Source organism: Python bivittatus, unplaced genomic scaffold (genome assembly GCF_059951505.1).
Source record: "Python bivittatus isolate LINGU-HERP-01145 unplaced genomic scaffold, Pbiv_v1 ctg000610_np1212, whole genome shotgun sequence".
In the NCBI taxonomy this organism is placed as follows: Eukaryota; Metazoa; Chordata; class Lepidosauria; order Squamata; family Pythonidae; genus Python; species Python bivittatus.
Window position 1 is genome coordinate 22026544 of NW_028277088.1, and position 22253 is coordinate 22048796.

The window sequence follows — 22253 nt, forward strand, 5'->3', positions numbered from 1 at the left end:
TAATCAATAATCATCAATGTCTTCTTCGTGCTGTGACCAGAAGTCATATAGTGTGCCAAATACCTCCCGGTGATCAAAGCTGTAATATAAACAACTGTGTTTGCAGAATAAACATACAAATATTTATAGCTTGTTTGGTGCAATCATTCCTGTAGCTGAGACAATTGGGGGCATTACATTTCAAATACCATCATATATTATATCTCATCAGTGGTTCCAGTATTCAAATTGGATGTGTTATGAATCTTTTAATAATGATGATATATCTTTAACATAGTAATTGCCATCCATTTCCTGAATCTAATAAGTTATTAATTACAAAAGTGCATTTTGTCATCAGATTATGAGAGATGATTAGTTTATTTATCCCAGTTTTCCATTGATCTTCCATTAGTACTATGAAATGTTCCATAGATCTTCCTGGTGTTTCAGATGTATAACTGTGTTGGACAGTGTTTCTGAATTCATCCTACACATGTGAACCACCAGGTTTAAAAAGAAAGAAATCATTGCTTAACCTGATTCACAAACAAATGGGTTCTCTGTAAACCCCGTTACAACATGCCTACAAAGAATGCAATCTCTTTTTCTGTACAACAGAAGCCGATTATGTTGGCTAGCATGCAGATAAATATAAAGCACATTGTTTTCTTGCACAAAAGTAAGTAAACCTTTCTTAATGAGCATAAGATTTGATGTATGCCAAAGGATTATTGTGAATTAGGTGAGCTGTAGCCATTCTGATGCATAAAAGCACTTAGAAAAATTAAAGTGAACAACTGTTATGCCACATTTGAAACTCAAGGAGAGGATAAAACATTTACATTTGCCAGTAAAACATTGTCTTTTGTGGTATGCACATGCGGTCATACATGTTACTGTGCACACTGTGTGTCTGGTGTATAACTGGAAGCAGAGAAATGGTTAATTCTATACTTTCTTCCAGAGAAGCCACAGTTATTAAAGAACAGTAAAAACAACCTTTGATAAATCCATGCAGTCAATGATCATACAAATAATAAATGCAAAAATTAAAGTAAGAGTTATTTACTTCCATGTACATGTTGAACAGGAGTTACCTTAAACCATGCTGTATGTACAGGCAATGAAACATATTCATTTGCCTTATATATAAAAAACTATACCATAGGGTTTATATGTGTATCCTAGAATTTTGTCCTTTGTCCATTTTTTAATTAATACAGGTAGTCCTCACTTAAGGACCACAATTGAGACCGGAATTTCTGTCACTAAACGATGTGGTCATTAAGCGAATCATCACATGATCACATCACTTAGTGCTGCAATCCCAGCACTCCCAGTTACTGTTGTTAACTGGAAATTGCAGGTCGTTAAGCAGAAGTCCCAGGTAAGGAGCGCAGGGGTTCAGCAAGGGGGTGCAGGAGGCCCAGTGTAGGCCACGCATGACTTGGAGGGGTACTGCAGTGCAGCACAAAGATGCAGCCACCCCTGGAAGCCTCAGCCGTCCCAGCCTGGCCCAGCAGTGCTTATGACTGCAGAGGCACTGCAACTCCCCCCATCTGCCTATCTCCCCCCAACTATGCCCTTTTTGCCATCCTATACAGTAGTATTTAGCAGTGGCAGCACTGGGACTGAGGCCGAAGTAGAGGCCCAGGGCCTTCAGCAGTCTCAGCCAGCTGCCACCGCCCCCAGGAAGGAATGGGGCATGCGATTTAGAGAATGAGGTCTTCCGAAGCACCATGAGAACGGGGCTCCTGTCTTTCTCCAGATAGCGTGCCCATTTTCGCAAGACCTGAGGGAGACCAGGTTTCCAAAGGATCACAAGAATGGGGTGAGTGATTTGGAGAAGGAATGGGGTGAGTGGCTTAGAAAACGGTGCGAGTGGCCTTGGGAAGAAGGCCTGATACAGCCAGCAACTGCCTCACATACGGTAGGGTCAGGTCAGGCACACCTCATCAGCAGTGGAAGGAAGATGATGAAGGTCAGCTGGGCACAGCAGAGCCTGTGGAGCACAGGGCAGCAGGGGCAACTGGGCTTTGCACAGTGGTGCTGGGATGGCTGGCCGTAGTGTGGGGCTTGAGGCAGCATTTGTCAGTGGCTGTGCTGAGGCTGAAGTAGAGGCCTGAAATGGTGGTGGCAGTTGTGGCAGCTAAGTGACATTGCTGAAGGCCCTGGGCCTCTACTTCAGCCCCAGCCCCAGTGCTGCCGCCAACAAGTGCCGCTGTGTAGGGTGGCCAAAAGGACATAGATTGGGGAGAGAGATAAATGAATAAAGGGAGTTGCAGTGCCCCTGCGGTTCTAAGTGTGGGCAGGCTGTTAAGTGCCTGAATTTTGATTACTTGACTGTGGGTGTGCTGCAACGGCCATAACTTTGGGCATGGGTCGTAAGTCCATTTTTTCAGCACTGTTGTAATTTCAAATGGTTGCTAAACAAGGACTACCTGTAATGTTCATGTGGTTGATTTGGAGGTACATGTAGTTGGATTTTTTTGGTTACCTGATATGCTTTATTAACAAAATAAAAGCTCTCTCAGAAATGTTTCTCTATGCAGTTCTGGGACCTGTGTGAACCGTGCTCCAATTGCAGAATAGATCCTCTGCACATGTAGTGTACAGCTTCTTTCTCCAGTTGGTTGCATCCAAATGTGCTTGTCTTCAAGTGCTATAATCCATGGCAGGGATTATAGTAGTTGAATTCCAACACATCAGGAGGGCTGTGGAAGATGGAAGAAGGCTGTCGGGCTCTCTCTGTGCCTACGTTCCAACTTCCAGACTAGAGTACTGTTCATCCAGACTCCTGATTTTGATAGAGGGGGTGGACAAACAGAGCTGGAAGAAAGTTCCACTTTTGTTCATCCCAATTAAGCAAAAGGACGTATTGCTTCCATGATTCCATTTCTTTTTCTTTTCTCATTCCTTAGACACGTAACAAATCATATCTTAGAAAAATCTAGAGTTTAGGTAAAAGCATAGTCACTAGTGGCTTGAACCCTTTCCAAGAAGCAATATTAAATATTAAATATTGAGGCAAACAGTATTTATTTTTAATGTTATAGCAATGTCTATATGCAGCGATCAGCAGAAGATGACCCATGGATATTGACGAGTACCACCTATTATGGCTTTGGCCAAGCAAAACTTTCACATAACGGTTTTTTAGTAAGATAAAGAGTAGACTAGATTACCAGTCTTACTCATATCCATACCATATGCAGGAATCCCTGCTAGCAAGTAAAAATATAATTCCTGTCAGTTTTGATACATTTTGGCTGTATCCCATATCATAAGAGCAACAACAGTGGTCGTGCTTTTCTGTAGGCAAGATAAAATCTCTAAGCTAGAGATTACTAACAATAACAGCTAATGTACTGTTGCCCAACAAGGAAATACATGTAGTGTACTGACACATTCAATACATTTCTTATTTTTTCTTGTAGTTGTATAATATTGCTTGTCATGAAAGCAAATAACATGCTAAAATTACGCCAAGCAAATTTCCCAACTTGATGCCTTTTAGATCAGGATTTTTGAACTGTCTTTCATGGAATCCTACTTGACTCGGTTTTGTGAATTTAAGGGCAAAAAAAAAGTTCATTTGAACACAGTCAGGGGTCTGTAGCAATTTTTCTAAGGTACAGCAGAAAGGGGGAGGGAGGATTGTCAGCTAATAATAAACCTTCCAGGGGGTATTTGTGCTCATGGCGACGCATCACTCTGTATGTCTGAGAGGCAGAGGCCATAGGGGTTCTGAGATTTTTTAAAAACCAGGTTACATGTTAAAGTTTGAAAATCCTTGTTCTTTGGGGCTATGATCTCCGGAATTCAGTTAGCAATACTGACCAGTAGTTCTGGGAATTGTAGCCTTAACATATGGCACAAAACAGAGATCAGCTGTGTTTGAGTTTTGAGATTAAGCAGCAAATTAATGTTAATTATTTGCACACAAACTCTTTGCTTTCTCTAAGCAAGCTTTTTGTATTTCCTTACTTTCTGTCTTTTTATCCAACTTTCTGTCCAATTTAATTCAAATGTACCCTTTCATAAAGATGAATGATCTGGATTTTCCACTGGGCTGAATGTCTGCTTCATAGAACAAGGTGATTTGGAATTAAATTGCAAACACTGCAGACATTCTGATAGCAAAACAGATTTCTTTTTTGCTTTCTTGTTGCCTTGAGTACAAAAGCAAAATTCTTAATGGAGTTAAATAGTTTCTTTAGATTATGACTCCTTCCTATTTTCTATTATAGAAAATAGGATGAAATGTATGTACAGTGGTACCTCTACTTACGAACTTAATCCGTTCCGTGACTCTGATCGCAAGTCGAGTTGGTCGCAAGTCGAAGTAAATTTTCCCATAAGGTTCAATGTAATTACCGTTAATCCGTTCTGGCGTCTGCGGACCACGCGTCAGGGGCAGAAAAACGGCCGCTGACCATGCGGCAGGGCGGAAAAATGGCCGTGGACCACGTGTCAGGGGCGGAAAAATGGCCGTGGACCACGTGTCAGGGGCGGAAAAATGGCCGTGGACCACATGGAACGGGTGGAAAAACGGCCGCGGACCACGTGGAATGGGCGGGAAAACGGCCGCGGACCACGTGGAATGGGTGGAAAATGGCCGCGGACCATGTGGAATGGGCGGAAAATGGCCGTGGACCACGTGGCACGGGCATAAAAATGGCCGCGGACCACGTGGCACGGGCAGAAAATGGCTGTGGACCACGTGGAACGGGCGGAAAATGGCCGCGGATCCAGTTCGTAAGTCGAGGCGAGTTCGTAAGTAGAGGTAAATTTTTGGGGCCGGAGCTGATCGTATCTCGAAAAATTCGTAAGTAGGGGCATTCGTAAGTAGAGGTACCACCGTATCTATGCTTGCAATTGCCCAGCGTTTCCAAAAAGGAGGCTTAATATGTTGCTGAATTAATCAAGAACCTTCTTCATCTCCAAGTGCTGTACAGATAGGTGATGCTAATGTGTGTGTTCACTTCTGGGTGCTTAAAAGCAGAATGGATTTCTCACATTTGTGAGTCTGTTTTGTAATAAATCTTTTAAGTGCAGTAGTTAAATCTTCCTTGGAGATCTTCCACTAAAGAGCCATGTACTTTTGGATTAGCATGATTGTTACTAAGCATTTGCCTCAGTTTGGTCTTTAGTGAAGACTGAGTTTAAGTCTAAAGGGTTTTCTCCTGCAGCATTTATCAAAAGTGTTTTTAAATAGTGAGAAAAGTTGTAACTTCTGTTACTTGTTGACCATCAGAAATATTTATTTTTGGCACCATTCCTTTATATCCATTCTTGAGAAAATATTAACAAATTGAAGGCAAGATGTATTTTATCTGACTGTCAATAATTTGTGTAGAAAATCCAGCAGATTTGTGCTGAGTTTTTTTAAACTGATGTAGGCTAGACATGTGCTTAGACTGAATTCTGATCTGAATCAGAATGAAAAAAAGGTTTCAAGGTTTAACTAGGTTATGTAATCAAAGGTCCTTCCTATCAGTTTCAGCAGATACTGTTATTTGTGATTAGAGAAAGATGACCTGCCTTATTTTTTAATATGACTTACAGCATAGCCTTTTTAAAAATATTTATGTATAGTTGCTGAGACACTCACTGCAATCATAGAGGCTGGGAACTATGATGGATTTATTGAAAGTGATTTATAGAAAGTGGATTCTCTGTAGAAAATGTGAAATGTACCATTAATACACATTGTAATTTTGGTTTTTGGTTTTCTGAGAAATAAGTATCCAACTGAGGTGGATTCCTGATGATTTTATCATGTCCATTTGCCTTTATTGGCCACAATATGAAAGTGGATTGTTATTGCCACCTTGTGAATTCTCCCTTGGTCTCCAATCCTTCAAGTACTAACCAATACAGCTGTGCAGTGATCTGGATTCAAAGAGGAGAAGGTGACTTGGATCATGTATTAGTGCACACATTGCACTTCCTTAAATGAAAATGATCTTTTCCTAGGATTGCTGGTGGTAGCTGTATAAGCCTTAGGGCAAGACATATGTAGCTTCTTTAAGGAGTTGTTGATAGATGTGACATGTGTGCCACACACACTCTAAGCATACCATCTTTTCTTCTTCAGTCGCAGTACTGTTAACTAGGCCAGATTCTGCTTAGTTTCTGATGTCAGAAAAGGTTTGCTGGGTGCAGGCATCTGCTGAGGTTTTTCTGAGAATGGCTTTTAATTGCATGAAAATATAAGTTTAGGGAGGGGTTCCTATTATGAGTTTGAATGCAGTGACAATTGAATGTCAGTGTCCAACAAGGGGTTTGTGTGATTTCACTGAAATGTGATATGACAGTGAAATCCAACAAATGCACAACTTTGCACAGTTATCTGACTGACAAGAATAGGTATTTTTTGACAATAGCATATATGAAGTATATAATTTAATTTTATAGTATTTAATTTTTGAACATCTTTATAATGCCTGCTTGTGATACACTTGCATACAGAGTTTACTGAGATTGCCACTCAGTTGATGGGCCACACAGTGTCAGTTATGTGCGTGGGACAAATTTGGAAGCATACTGCAACAGAATTATCGTCATAGCCCCACATGTCAAGCTGCAGTGCCACATCTCAACAGGATATTGCTAACTATGTGAAGTGAAATAACGCATAGGAATATCTGTAGAACTGTGGTATAGCATTATGATGGTTGATAATTAGTAAGTTTGCCACATCTTGATTTGGGGTGACCAATAAAAACCTGTTCTAAAACTTAGATCCAGTTGAATGGCTGCTTTTTCACCCCGATTTTAACTTTGCAAATCTAAGCCTTAGTTAAAGCTACCTAAGAATGTATTTGGTACAGTTTATTCCTGAGACTGCTTAAGAACACATCTGCTTGTACGTATCTTCATTTTGCTGTCTCCCTGCACAGAGAAGCCAAATGCATCCTTTTTATTGTACAGTATTTAGTTTTCTATATATATGTTGAAAATATGTTTGCTGCTTTGAGCTCCAGAAATGTATGTGTGTGGTGTACATGTGTTTGTACATGTGTATATGGGGAGAAAAAGAGAGAATTTTTTTCTCCCTACTCAGTTTTTGCAGGGTTATTCAGTCCCATTCTTAACTTCTGTGCTGGAACCTCCCTCCAAATTCTTGTTTTTGTTTTTTCCCCCCAACATGTCTGCCCATTTAAATAGATGAGGCTTTTATACTATTCTGTGGATAGTTTCTGTAATAGAATTATAAGATTTATATGTTGATGGATATTATGATATGAATATGAAATGAGGTTCATAGCTATCAAAGGCCTAATAAAAATAATAAATGAGTGAACTGTTTCCCAGGTCATATTCAGAGAATCAGGCACTTGCTGTTTTTATGGGGCACATAATAGTGCTGATTACACTATAATAAATGTCTCTTCCCTGTGTAAGCACAATATGAAATTAGACCGTTTAACTTTTCTTCTAACAATTTACACAGCATTTGGCAGTTGAAAAAGGCAGGATAGTGGGGTGCTCACTGAAATATGGAAAATCTGTGTTAAACTGTGGCGATTGCACAGATAAGGTCTCAGTCATTGAGGCGCAGGATGTGTAAAGATATCCATGGTAGCTGGCATTCGGTATAGCTGATTGAAAACTGAAGATTGAAGACTGTTCCTCTCTGAGTTTCCATGCAAAGAATTTGGAAGCATCAGCTAGTGAACTGCAGGGGTTCTTAATTATGGAAATGAAAGCAGTTGGTTATCATGAGAGTCTTGTGCCAGTACCCACGGATCTTCTCTATCTAATAATTTTCTTCTCTGCATGTGTGTGTTTAACAGTGTTAACTTTTATCTGTTAACAATATGTGTTTTGTCCAGCAGAGCTGGACAAAAGCTAGCACTACCATTGAATGAGGTACAAAAATGCATGCTGCTGCTGAAAGATCTGGCTTTGTAAGGAATGCTCATTTCTAAGTTTGATATGTTAGTTTAAAATGCTTATTTAGTGAGGACCCAGAGTTAGCCATTTCAAAGTTATATTGCCAAACTACCATTTTCCCAACTATGTAATTGTTATATAGTTGTGTAAAATTTATTTTAAAAACAATTTTTAAAATTATTACTTGAAAGCCAGCCGTCATGTTGGCTTGGTTCATACATAAAGCTAAGCCAGTCTTTTTTAAGAACCAATTTCCTGAACAAGCTCAAATGGCTTGGTTATAACATTAAGAGAAAAACAAAGCAAGCACATCGACTATTAGATTTAAAATATAATTTTTAGCAAAATCAACTTCCAAACATGTGTGTGAGATTACAGTACGGTATTTTTTTAAATGAAGCTTTCCAGATTTTATTTATGGTCCAAGACCAAACACATTAAATGAAGCTTTAATTGCTAAATAACTTATAGTGATCTTTGAAGAATACTACTTGAAATTGTTAACAAATTCTTAATTTTGGGTTGAAGATTGATTTGGGATTGGGAATAATAATAATAATAATAATCCATCATCATCATAATAATGATACCTTTAATATTATCAAACAACATCTGCCTATCCCAAGTCCTTGGGAAGGATTCGACAAGTGGATAAAAATGCCAAATCCAGTCTAAACATCTGGGGTGGGGCACAAGTAAACGAATGAAATTTGTATACCCTTAAAAATACTTTGCTACAACTATGCAAAGTTTAAATCTGTTTAAACTGTCTGCTTGGGATTATATTTGGCAGGAAATGTATGTGTTAGCTATCTAATGGAAAGCAATTGCATTATGAGGGCAAAAATATCTACAAATCTTGCAAGTTGGTGATGAATAAATATCAGGACTTTTCCGCTTTTCAGCTTGTTAGGAGTGGCGCCTGTTTGATTAGACAGTAATTGAATGTGCCCTCATTAATAATATGCATGTTGTTGTGTTTAGCAAATTCAGTAGAGGGACTGTTTCAGCAGTTTCTGTACTGCATATGCCAGATATAGGACAGAGAAAAATGTGACTACTATTTCCAATATTTGAGAATCCATGTCAAACAAAATATATTCAGTAGTTGCTGTAATTTTTTTCTGTGAATTTGTTTATGTTTGAAGACCTTCGGTATTGGGATATACTGAATTGCTAGCAACATAGGGTAGACAGTAGTTAAAGCAATTCTTAATTAGAGTTCTCCATTTATTTTTGGTGTATATAATTAAAATAGGTATGTAAGTATATAGAAACATCAAGTTTTTAAAGAGTACTTGAAATTCTGGCCATTTTGACCTGGCAAATAGATTTTACATTTGAGTAAACTCAATATAGGGAGCCAATAAAGCAAAAGTCTTCATGGATTGGCATGTTTGTTTGTTTGCTTGCTTGCAATCAGTCCTATATGTTATTCACATTGAATGGTCTGTCAACTTCCTGGGAATTTTTGTATTCTGAGTAAATTGTTTATTTCTCCTGGATTCTCAGTTGAAATATTAGTACAAAGTGTAAGTATATGACATGCATAATTTTGTAGTGTTCTATAGGCACTCCAATTTTGTGGAGCCCTTTCTCCTCTGTTCTTTAACACCTATATCAACCCATTAAGTGAGGTCATCCAACAGTTTTGGGTGTGATACGATCAGTACGCTGATGATACCCAAGTTTGCATCACCATTCCAGGTTGTAGGGAAGATACTGTTGATGTCTTTCCTTGGTGCTTGGAGGCTGCCAGAACAGGCTGAAGCTGAATCCAAACAAGGTGGAAGTATTATTTGTCTATCAAGGCTCTCCATCAACACTAGTGTTATCTCTTCATGGATAGATGCTACCCCTCAAGGAGCAGGTTTGTAAGAGCAGAATATCAGTAGGAGAAAACTGTCCATACAGAACTGATTTTAACAGAGCTCTATTTGACAAAAGCCATACCAGAATTTAGTGGCATATAGAAGAAAGATGCTACGAAGGATGCCTAATATAATTCTATCAAGTGATCAAGATGAACATATTTAGGATTAGATCAACTATTTCCCAAGGCAGGATTTGCAGATTTAGAGGTAAGATCACAGATTAGTCAACTAAATAGTAACTTTACAAACATTTTGGCCTTTGAATATATAGGCAAAGGTTTGAAAGCAGCTGTCCTTCATGACGCTGAAAGTTGCTGGCCAGAAATGGTCGACGCTTCAGCGGTTCGAGTCCAGCCTTCGCGTTAGCAGGGTGAGCTCCTGTTTCCTCCCCAGTTCCTGTCAACCCAACAGTTCGAAAACTCACGTGAGTAGATAAATGGGTACTCTCACTCCGGTGGGAGGAAAAATGCTGGCGGCGCCTTGCAAAAAGGATGCAAAAATGCTGGTAAGCGCAAAAAAAAAACCCGCGCATGCCCGAAAAGGGCGCGAAGCAACGGAAACCCCGTCTCCTGCGCGCACCAGCTGGGCTCTGCTCTAGGAAGGAGGCTCTGGCAAACCACTTCCGAAACACTTGCCTTGAAAACTGCAAGGACTCGTCCAAGCAGTCACTGCAGAGTCGGTAACGACTGAGCGCAGATAAAAAAAAAAAAAAATAGTCTGCTTGTAATGAAATTAATGGAGAGCCTATATAAATAATGGGTTCTAATTGTTCTGTGGACTTTGGAACATTTCTTTTTCCAAGTAGTTGCCCAAGCTTCTAGCTTGGCAACTCCTTCCAGACTCTGTAGCCCAGGGTATTGGGGTAATACCAATGAAATAATGCAAGGCACAGCTACATGTGAACAAGCAAGCTTCCTAAACTACTCTGTAGAATAACTTAATCTGCAAGTAAGATTTAGTTACTCTTTAAGATTTAATTGTTCTTATTAAGCACTCAAATAATTTTTAAGGTCTTAGAGAGACTTTTTTTTTAAAAAAAAGAAAAGGTAAATTGGCTTTTTGCAAAGAATAAGTTTTTTTTTAATCAAAAGCCATAGAAGCAGTTTCCCTATTCTCCAGATATATTGATCAACAAGTCCTGTCATTCCCACTAGTGCTATATAGTTAATGATGAGAGTTGCAGTCCAGCGCTTACATGGCTTTAGAGATTATATAATACTAGTCCTAAAGGAGCTATGTTGGTACATATATTCTTTGTATCAAACTACAGGATTTTAATAATAATATTTAAGGCCCTAAATGTTTAGATCCTTGATATTTGAGGGAGTGCCTCTCCCATTTCAATATCCCTGCCTAAATCTTAAGAATTGCAAGCACCCTGCATTTAGGAACCATTGTCTAGCATTTTCTGCTTTTTGGTTCTAGGTGAAGACTTGGCCTTCACCTTTTACTCCTCCATTTAGGTTTACCATAGTCTGGCCGTGTTGTATTGTCTCTGGTGAAAATCTCTATTATTAAGTTATGGTTGTGGATTTTGTTAAACTATTTATTTCACTTCTTTGTTTTATGTTAACATATTTTATGGATTGTAACCTGTCCAGATATTCCTAATAAGCTGGATAAACTATGAATATTTCAAAAAATCAATAACCGAACATAGCTTTAATGAACTAGCTATTTTTTTAGCTATATTTCATTATATTTATGATTAATGATGTCAGAAGCCCTCTTTTTAAAAGTTAGTAAGGTAAAATATTATTTATAAAGGAAAAGTCACAGTCTGAGGACCTTTTGGATTAGTCTACTCAAATTTTCAGTTCCACTGTGTTAAACTGTAACATAACAAAACAAGTTACTGCTGGGATGAGACGTCCTGCCATAACACCACTAAGAAAAGTCCCACTTCATTCATCTGAAAATGATCATTATAAAATCAGTTAATACAAGGAGAGAAAATTGTTTTAATGGTCTTTTATGCTCTGCTGTGTCCTACTTATAAACAATCACTTTAGTCTATCCCAGTGAAATCAATATATAAACAGATTAATACACATAAAACATGGAATTTGCCCTAGTGAATTATATTGATCACCAATGCAACAAAAAGTAGAAGAATAATTATCTTCATGTTGTGAGGTAGATGAGTTCCTGGAGTAATTTAAGATGGGTTTCTGTTCTATTAAGATTCAGAGATGCTGTTGCATTCTGTTAATATATATTTGATTGCTTACTCGGCTGCTTGTATGTTGCAATTGATGGTAGTTTGCTGAAAGTCTTCTTTGTGACACATTGATTATATTGGTCACCGCACAGAAGAGACTCTTGTTTGCTAGGTATAATATAGCATTTTAATTTTTTTTCAGAAGTATTTTATTTTTTTAAAGAAAAAAATAAACCAAATGCATTTTAATTTGCTGTTTATTGATAACATGGCATGTAAGACTTTGTGCTTCACAAGTTTTTTTAGTAGAATGGAAGAGCAGTTTCATTTCAGTACATATTAAGTGTTCTGCTTTGGATAACTCATTTACATACTAGAATCTAGAATTAAGGAAAACAATTGGGAATAATGTCACTTAAACACTGAGGCTTAAAATCCATTTGGAACGCTACTTTAGACATGCCTGAAGGCTTCCAGGTACTCAGTGGAATTGTGCATTTAAACCTTTTCCTCTGAACTGCAAGGTACCATGTTCTGTCACAAATTTGCTTCTAAAGCCTTTTCCACTTTCAAAAATGTTTTGCCATGTAGCCTGGGGCTGCTTGAGAAATGTAAGTCCAATCCTCTTTGTCCAGGAAGTGCAGAACTATCTTGGGGCGTGTGTGCATGTGTGTCTTTTTGTGCTATACTGGCCTTTTCACACTGAACTGAATACATGCCCTCTCTAGAAAGCTAAATGGAATGTATTTACATTCCTAAATGAGGTAAATGAGATGTATTTACATCTCATTATTTTGAGATTTTTAGTTTGGCAAAAGTGCCATTTATGAAATTTATTAGATTTTTGGCATTATAGCCTATCCTTCGTAATATATTCTGTGACCATGCTTTGACACTTTATGTGCAATATTTGGGAAGACACTGTTTTCTTCTTTTGAGGAATACCTTCAGCAACTTTATGAATATTGAAGATGATGGTAATTATGCATTTCTGAAGCTGACATTCCTTTTACTTGCCTTCATGAGGATAAATTTATTAATTTATTTTGCCCTGTTTAATTCCAACAGTTAAAATAGAGCCAAAGGAGAGTACAGCTTTCTCTCTAAAGGGTGTTGGAACAGGTTGGAAAATGAACAGGTTGGAAAATGAACTGATCTACATTAGAGATAACTTTTTTCCTATCTTAATTGATCTTCAGAATCTTCTAGAATGATCTAGAAGATATCTCTTCAGGTATCTCTTCTCAGCTTTAGCATTCATACCAGCTAGAAACACATGTGTGTTTCTTTTGGAAGCAGTATGATATCTTGGCTTTGTGATAAGCATTTATGATGTGAAGTTAGATTTAAAAGCTTTCCTTGTTTTAAAGAATGGTTCAACCATCATGGTTGATGATGTGATCTTTGAGCTCCATGTAATAATACAAGTGATGAATGATGAACTATAAACAGATAATGCTACTGTTATTGCCAGTAGTGTAATTTAATTGTATCACATCCTTGGTAAGAGAGCCTTTTCCTTCCAAGGCAAATTGTGTTTCTGATGTGGCTTTTGATTTGAAGGAAGTAATTCATGTGAATATATTGTTGAATTGTTTTGCGAATATTTATCTGAACACTTCCTTGTTCTCTAACTTTTGAAATGGGGAATTATGTCTTGCTTCCGATTATCACTGCTGTGCTTGCCTTCTCCAGGGTAAGAATTAGAGCAGAGATGAGAGGCTTTGCAGCAAAATGTTGCCTTATTCCCCCAAGTGTCCCCTAAATACATCGATCTACACTTTCAGACTCTTTGGTTAGCACAGTCAGCATCTATACTAGTTAGAATTCTGGGCATTGTAATCCAATACATTTGAAAAATAACAGGTTGGGAGAAGTTATGCTACCTAACAAGAGTGCTCTGTTTAGGATACTAGTTTTTTTGAGGAATATCCTTTGCTATAAAGGGCTCTGGTAGGCCATCCATTATTTTTTTTTTGTCTCTCTCTCTCATTATTCAGTTTTTATTTTCCAATAGACTTAACCTTCTGAAACTCCTACTGACCACTGTAAACACTTAATTTGACTGACTTTTTTGGGGGGGGGGGTTTATCTGCAAATCGCAGGATTCTCCCAACATATCAACCCCTCTTATTTATCACACTATTCCAGTACAAAGTTAAAAGTGTGTTCCTACTACAGTGTCTTCATTATAAGAACATATTATACAGAAGTTTTATATTATCAAGTTTCAATGACTAGATATTTCACTATGGAAGATATAAAACAAAAAAAATAAATATACCTGAACATATCCCTTATCTTGTGAACTACTAGTTCACTGAAAGCTTTTAGAATGAGCTTCTAACAAAGAGCTAATTTTGTATTAAAGTCCAAGTAACCAACTATGCCTTGTGCAAATGTGCTGATCTCTCTCTTCCTCCCTCCTTTGTGAGATTTAATAAAGTTGGCCTCCCAGGATTATCAAGATTCAGTCTATTCTCACATATGAAATGAAAAAAAAAAAAAGATTACCCAAATTCTGACTGTGGTTATTATAAATGATATCATCCTGAAAAATGTTGTTTTACCACTTTTATGTATTAGTTTGAGTTATGAAACAGGAAAGTGTTGTATTTATTTACTAAATATATTTCAATTTTTTTGTTAAATTAGCCAACTCCCAGGGTGATTTTTGGTAAAACTTTAATAAAAATGCATATCCAAAAAATTAAATATACAGTTAAAATAATAAAGTTAGCTAGTAAAGCAGCAGAGGTTAAAACAGAGATCAAATTGATTAATACATTACCGTAGAAATCTGGAAAATTAAAGGGCCTGGGAGAAAAGGTCTTTGCCTGGCACTGAAAGACAACACATATGGTGTCAGGTGTGTGTCTCTGAGTTCGGTTTTGTAATGAGAAGGGCAGCCCTTGAATAGCCATCTTCATGGCCAAGAATGAGACAACCCTTGGAACAGCATTTCCAAAGATGAATGTGGACTTTGTTTGTTTGAACAATTTATATGGCTGAACATTTATATGGCTGAATTTGTTTGAACAATTTATATCCTCTCATAGTAATGACTCTGGATATCCTAGTAGGATTAAAACCAAAGAGTAGTCAAAATGTGAACAATCAAAATAGTCAATGTAACATCTCCAAGGTCTAAAAATCATTCTAATTCATAATTAGTAAAAAACAATAATCAAACAGATCAAACAGCAGAGCTCATTTAACTTCCTGGTCCAAATGCCTAAGGGAACAGCCACATCTTTAGTGCCTTATGAAAGGTCAGCAAGGTCAGGGCCATCTAGATTTCTAGGGGGATGCTGTTCCACATGGTAGGCAGTGTGACAGAGAAGGCATGACTCCCTGCATCTAGTAAGATGATGCTGTTTGTTAGAAGGAACCCTGCTGGTTCTGGTTAAACAAGCAGAAATAATTGGAGATAGGAGGTCCTCCAAACAGCCTGGCCCTGTGCTATGTAGGGGTTTATAAGTTAGAACCAGCACCTTGAAAAGTAACATTGGAACAAGTTAAAATAAGGCAATTAAAAATCAATCAAGAGAATGGACCCTGCTGTGAGGTAAGATTAAGGTAAATGAATATGTATGGCCTTGAAAAGAAAGTAATGTGAGAGAGAATCAAGAAAAAGAAACCAAAACAACATTTTGTCTTCATGGAGTGCAAGACCCAAAATAATAGTTTTAAATGATAGGAAAGTAGATTTTGGTAAAGCAACTTTGTAACAATGAAACAAATTAACTAAGGTAATGAAGCATCATCTCTCAATTTGAATTCTTGCACTGGGCAGGGTGTTGGACTTGATCACCTTCATCTGTGAGAAGTAAATAATATCTTTCGGAGATAGTACAAAACCTTTACAAAGGTTGAACTGTTGAAGCAGGCTTCCTGCTGGCCAGTGTAATGTCTGTCTTGCCTAGATGTAATTTCAGCTTGTTATCCCTTGTTTAGCCCATCATCAAACTGAAGCAATGTTCAAGAGTACCAATTACTTCTTTAAAGTGTGCAGTCCAGTTGAGTATCTGCAGCATGTTGACAGTGTTTCATTCCCATAAATAAGCAGAAAAAACATAACCTTTGTGACACCATATCCCAACAAGCACTGTGCCAAGCAGAAGTCTCCCAGCACCATCTTCTGGAAATGTCTGATAGGAGGAACTGCAACCACTGCAGTGCACTGCCCCTGAAGACTCAACACTGTTATGTGGGTAATGATCAAGAGGACAAGTGGTGGAACACACTGCTCCTAATAGCCTGTCCACATCCTTGGTTGTCATAAATTGAAACTGATCCAGAATTACCATATAAGAAGAGTTGCATCAGTGGCAATACTGGAATTGGCCTGAATGTGAGATATCTAAAACAACAGCAACCAAGTTTTGTAATTAAACTCTCGGAGGAGACAGTGAGTATATGTGTCAGCCCTTGCACAACTGCAAACAACTCAGCAGGCTGTGAAGTTCGTGGATGCAGTATGTGTCAAATAAACAATGCTGCTTTGCTGCCTGTATCGCCACTGCATAGACCCTCAAATGGACTTCAGGCTGTGCCAGATTTGATTTGAGTCTGTAAATCCTTCTGTAGCGCATTTGTGCATCAGGCTTTTGTTTGGCACATTTTGGTCAGATTCCTGTTCAGTAACATTCTGTGGTGAACTTCAAAGACTTACTCTGTTCCTAAAAGAAAGGGTCTTTTTTCTCCAAATAATTTGTTCTGTATTGAGGGTTTGTTTTACATTCAGCGCTAATATGGTAATAAAAGTAGGAACCATTCAGAATGAGTGAAAAAGTGGGAAGTTCAAAGTATCTAGAAGGAAAGCAGAAGAGTAGAAGAAGCCACTATCTTGTCTCAAAGGGGATGAACCTGCTAGCCCTGCCCTCTTGCCATTTTCATCATGGACACAGTATTTCCAATGGAACTTTTCCTTTGTCCATATAGGCTGTCCATATTACTTAGAATTCAGGAAAATTAAGTTCCTCAACTAGGGGACAGTTTCCATGGATGGAGAGGCTCTTCATTGCAAGCAGAGAACAAGAGAAAGGCCACTGACCAGCTGAGCACAAAGGATTCTATTGACCTATTTCCTTTTTGTAAACAGAAGGAAAAAAGCTCAATAACCAAAGATATTTGTCTAGTTTACTCCAGGTTACATGGACTACATTGACCTAAATTTATACCAGGTAAGTAAGCTTGTCGATATTTAACTGGGAAAAAACCATTTGAACTCAGTAGGACTAAATATGTTTATATGTGCTTAGCCCAGATTTCTACATACTGTAGTTATGTGTATAAGAGAGTAGTTTGTGTGTGTATGCAAATGGAGGATAATTAATTTTACAAGTGGAATGCCCTGTTTTTACTAGCAATAAATAGGCATTAATTTAATTAATTTATTTATTTTGTACTGGCTCTTGTTTTGGAGTGTGGCTTCTAGCCAGATCATGCCTGTATTATATGCACACATTTGTTAGGGAAGAAAAGTTTCAGTGGAAGTTGAAAACTTTAGCTAGTAAATAGGGAATCTGGGCAGCACCCAAGATTTATGTCTCTGTGTGTACTTTATTTTTCCATCTAATCTTTTGGGGGCAAGATTATTTTAAATTCAGGATTGTTTTCCTTTCAGATAATATGGCACTACTAAGCTAGATATTTGGTAAAGTTCCATTCAAAGTTTGCTGTCTTGATGGATTGCAAATTGTTTCATATGATCAGCAATCAAACTGTGCATAATTTTTTTTTTAATTTTCATCAGCCTGTGTTTTTGATTTCTATAAATGATGTACTGTATGTGCACTGATCAGAGGTAATTGTGCTTGCATGGTTACAGTAATGTATGCTATATTCACATATAGAGCCCTCATGGATACTGAATGTCCTATTATTTGGCAGCTCTGATATAGCATCTGCCCTGTGGAACAGCCTCTCTCCTGAAAAATGGACAGCCTCCGCTCCATTGGCCTTTCAGAAGGCTGTGAAGAACTATCTCTTCCCCCAGTATTGGGATTGGGATCTTAGCATGGGGGCTCTGGCATGGGGATATGTGATTAGCGGTTTTGTGGTTTTAGTGAGTTTCTATAAATTTTTATATTTGGGGGGGTGTTAAATGGAATTTTTCATTTTTATCTTGTTTGCTGCCCCAAGTTTCTTGGATACAGGGGCAGCCATATAAATTGGATGGATGGATGGATGGATAGATAGATAGATAGATAGATAGATAGATAGATAGATAGATAGATAGATAGATAGATAGATCTGATTACAATTCTCTGTTTTATGTTCCATATGTTCACGGCAGAAACCACTGAATTTATGTATATATTTTTACACTGCCATTGAACATCTTTCCTTGGCCCTTTATAGCTGTAAATGTGCTATAATTTTTTAATTTCTTTGACAGAATCAGTAAGCTCTGCGAGGATCAAATCACCAAAGAATGAGTATATCTCAATCGTAAATGTTTCTTTCCTGTTTGAATTCAGCTTTGTATGTTGTTTGACGTTGCCTTCCAAATAAATTGAATTTTACTGGAATCAAAACCAATTTTATGACCCTCAGCTTGAATATTGTATTTTTGAAATCTGCTGAAAGGGATGGTGATTTGGGCTGAGGTCAGTTTGTGGGCAGATGTGTTTGTGCTCTTTAGTCAGTGATTGATTATCCTTTTAATATTTTTTTTTCTGTTCAGCATGGCTTCTATGGTAGATGGTTCTGTCTTCTGCAGACAAGAAATCTTTTCCCTAAGGATGTATTGTAATTGCAATGTATCTTTTAACTCCTCCCACACATTTGGACCCTTTTTTAGAATAACGTAATTACTGCATAATGCTGATCTACTATACAGTGTGGATAAAATGCTAATGAGAGCATGGTGTATTTAGTCACATATCATTGGTCTCCAAAGGCTCATGGTTTTATTGGTTTGTTAATTTATTAAAATAAGGTAAATAATTGCTGTCTGTTACCATAATCTGTGAATAATTTTTCATGAGTTACATATATTCTCTACTTTTCATTGCTTGAGCACTTCTGTTCAGTACTGATTATTACTAAACAGAAATATGCATTCAGATCACTCTGCTATTCATATAATTTGGGTTAGTGCACATCAGCAGGATATTAGAAACATTTTGCAGATCCACTAAAAGAGTGAATGAATGGTTATGGCCAATCATTCTATAATTTGCAACATTATTATCTGTATTTCATTTTAGGTTGTTGCCTTCTAATTCATTACTCTCCATGTATAATCAAGGTGAAAAAGCTATATCTTACGGAATGCTGTATAAATCCTACTGCAAGCCACTTTTTCTGTTGACAGTAATAGTTCAGCTTATTCGTTGCCTTCAGTTTTCCATACCTTTTAAATCAGATGCCCAGCTTCATTTCCTAGCCACCGAACCATGTAGGTCCTTAGCATCTGCATAAATGGGCAGTCTGCTGATAAGACAGTACAAGAGTATAAATAATTTTCTAAGACTGGGACTAGGGAAGAAAATCCAATGTATAAATAATATAGGACAAGATATAATTTGTTGGTCTTTATCTAACAAATGACATACACTGTATTAATATACATATAGATTAGATTGTCATGTTTGTAATATTCACTATCCTTGTACTTTTTATTTATTTGAAGAGAAGTTTCTGCCCTGTTTTGGAAGCAAAACATAAAGAAGTAGGAAACTGAATAAGTTAAAATGAATGATTGGTGTAGAAAAAATAAAGATTCATCTAATTTGAATGCTAGAAGAACACCATAAAGTGAATGTGAATATAAACAGTGTCTCAAAATGTATGCAGAATATCTCTGAGACTTTTTGAAATTCAGACAGATATCCATATTAATCACAAAAGATCGCATAGCTTGGGTTATTTGCACACTTTGCTGAAAACCAAATTGGCATGTAGAACCACTAAGTTCAGTGACATTATATTTTGACTTTAAAAAGTTTAGTCTTGCGATGCAGTATCACATATGTTAGTTGTTAGACAGGAACTACTAGATTTCACATCTGTTTGGATTTATAGATCCCAGTGTATTAAATGCAGGTAGTCCTTGCTTAATGACCATTCGTTCAGCGACCGTTCGAAGTTATAAATGCACTGAAAAAAGTGACTTATGACCTGTGCCTGAAGTTATGGCCGTTGCAGCGCCCCCATGGTCACGTGATCAAAATTTGGGCACTTTGCTGCCCGCCTGCACTTAGAACTACAGGGACGTTTCAGCTCCCCCCACCTATCTCCCCTCTCCTATGCCCTCTTGGCCCCCTGCCGCCATGCACTGCCCCAGCTGACCTTCTCTGTCTTCTTGCTGTAAAAAGCCCCTTTGCAAAAAGCTCTTGGGAAGGGTGGGTTGGGGCTGGGCTGGGCTTTTGCTTCACGCTGCAAAAAAAAAAAAAAAAAGTACCCCTTCTCTCCCTCTCCTCTTTTTTGTTTTCTTCCCCCGTGGCCTGCTCCTGGGAACTTTGGTCCTCTGGCCGCAATAAGCGGAATGACCAGGCCCTCGCAGCCCCCTTCAACCCTCTCCCTTCCATTTTCCATAGATAGACCAGTCCTTCTCCTTGGGAAGGCAGGTAGACCAGTCCAGCCTTAGTCCTCCAGCAGGGCTGGACTGGGCTTTTGGCATTTTTTTTTTTGCAGCGTGAAGTAAAAGCCCAGCCTAGGTCTGCCCAGGAGCTTTTTGCAAAGGGGCTTTTTTTGGAGCAAGAAGATGGTGAAAGTCAGCTGGGGTGCAGGGCGGCAGGGGTCTTGGAGTGCAGGAAGGCAAGGGTGACTGTGGCTGGGACTGGGTTGGGGCAGCTACGGCTTCCCAGGACGTTGTAAACAGCCCCAGAGCCATGTGGTTCTTGTGCTGCCTGCTGCCCCACAAGGCAGAGTGCAGGGCGGCCAGAAGGGCAGAGATGGGGGGAATAGGTGGGTGGGGGGAGTTGGAAGCAGTCCCTTACCTTACTGAGGCTTGGGGCTGGGAGGGACCAAGCGTGGAATGGTATGGATTAGAGTGGGTCCTTGCTTAATGACCCACAATTCTCAGTTAACGATGGCAACTGGGAGCGCTGGGATTGTAGTCGCTAAGTGATGAAGTCATGTGATGTCTTGCTTTACGACCACATCATTTAGTGATGGAAATTCTGGTCCCAATTGTGGTAGTTAAACAAGGACTACCTGTAACGCTTCTTGAGAACTCAGTTTTAAATCAATCCTTAAAAGCAAGGCAACTTTATATAAAAGGCAAAGTCAGTTGTCATCTTTAATCTGGTGGTGGGACTCCTGGTGGTACTGTAAAGGCAAGAAAAGTTGTATTCTGGTTGGAAGCTGTAATGAGCTATTCAGGTTTAGGAACAATAGCACATACAAACAAGTCATTATTCTGTTGAATAGAATAGACATAGCTCCTTCTTGCATAAAGATCCCTGTGTAACAGCCACTATTTGACCATGGACACTCACACTGCATTTGCCCAGAATTGCTATACTGTTTGAATTGCAGCCATAAGATTACTTATTTATTACTTCATTTTTTCAATTTTTTCGAAGGCCACCCTCTTACCAGGTGACTACACCATCTATGTTGTAGGTCAGAATCATACAGCACTTTGATAAATTTGCCAAGCAGGTTTATCCCCTCTCTCTCATTGACTGTATGGCCTGTATGGCTTATGTGTTGAATATTCAGCACATATGATTAGGTGGAGTTGTAAGATTTAAGATTTGATACAAATAGGTAAGGAATATAGTCTTGTGACATGTTGGTATTTATTGATAAATGAGAATCTTATGATTTTGGAGCCTTTTCTGGATATAATATTATTGTAATTAATTTAAATCTGAACTGATGCATTTCAGGGGTACCAAATTGTCAAAATCCGTTCTCCTTGGGCAATTTTCATGGGTTCTAGAGGTCATACCCTATCCTGAATTGAGAATTTTATTCAAGAAATATGTTATTTTATGTTTATAAATAAGCTGATTGTTGGAGATGAGATACTCAACAGGCAATATTAGTTCATATGATGTAGTCTTGTATTATGGTGGCTCCCTTTTGAATTTTTGAAGAAAAGTGATTTCACATGAATTTTGATGTGGAAGACTCATTGTTTTAGGTGGTCGCGTACTTTTGAATTATTTACAGTTTGATTTCTATACAATTAGTAAGACAGCTATAAAAATAGACATTATATGTTTCCATTGATAGCACATTATAATAATACAATTATTTGTATTATATTATAATAATACAAAGTTAGAAGGACGCCCATTCTTAGTTAGATATTGAATGGTCTCAAAAACACACCTCTCTTTCTATATTTGAAAAGGATTTTTATGCCAGGA

The 22253-nt window shown here is 38.0% G+C and overlaps 1 protein-coding gene across 2 annotated transcripts in view; it reads left to right on the forward strand.

Moving 5' to 3' along the window:
- Positions 1-22253, forward strand: part of CDK14 (cyclin dependent kinase 14) — a 251509-nt gene that overhangs the window by 23289 nt on the left and 205967 nt on the right. The window contains exon 3 of one of the 2 annotated variants that reach the window (XM_088150533.1): positions 10030-10182. The exons of the other annotated variant lie outside the window; for it this stretch is intronic. Within the exon in view, the coding sequence (XP_088006659.1) occupies positions 10057-10182 (126 nt within the window). The 5' untranslated portion in view covers positions 10030-10056. The remainder of the gene's footprint in view (positions 1-10029; positions 10183-22253) is intronic. 2 annotated transcript variants of the gene reach the window in all.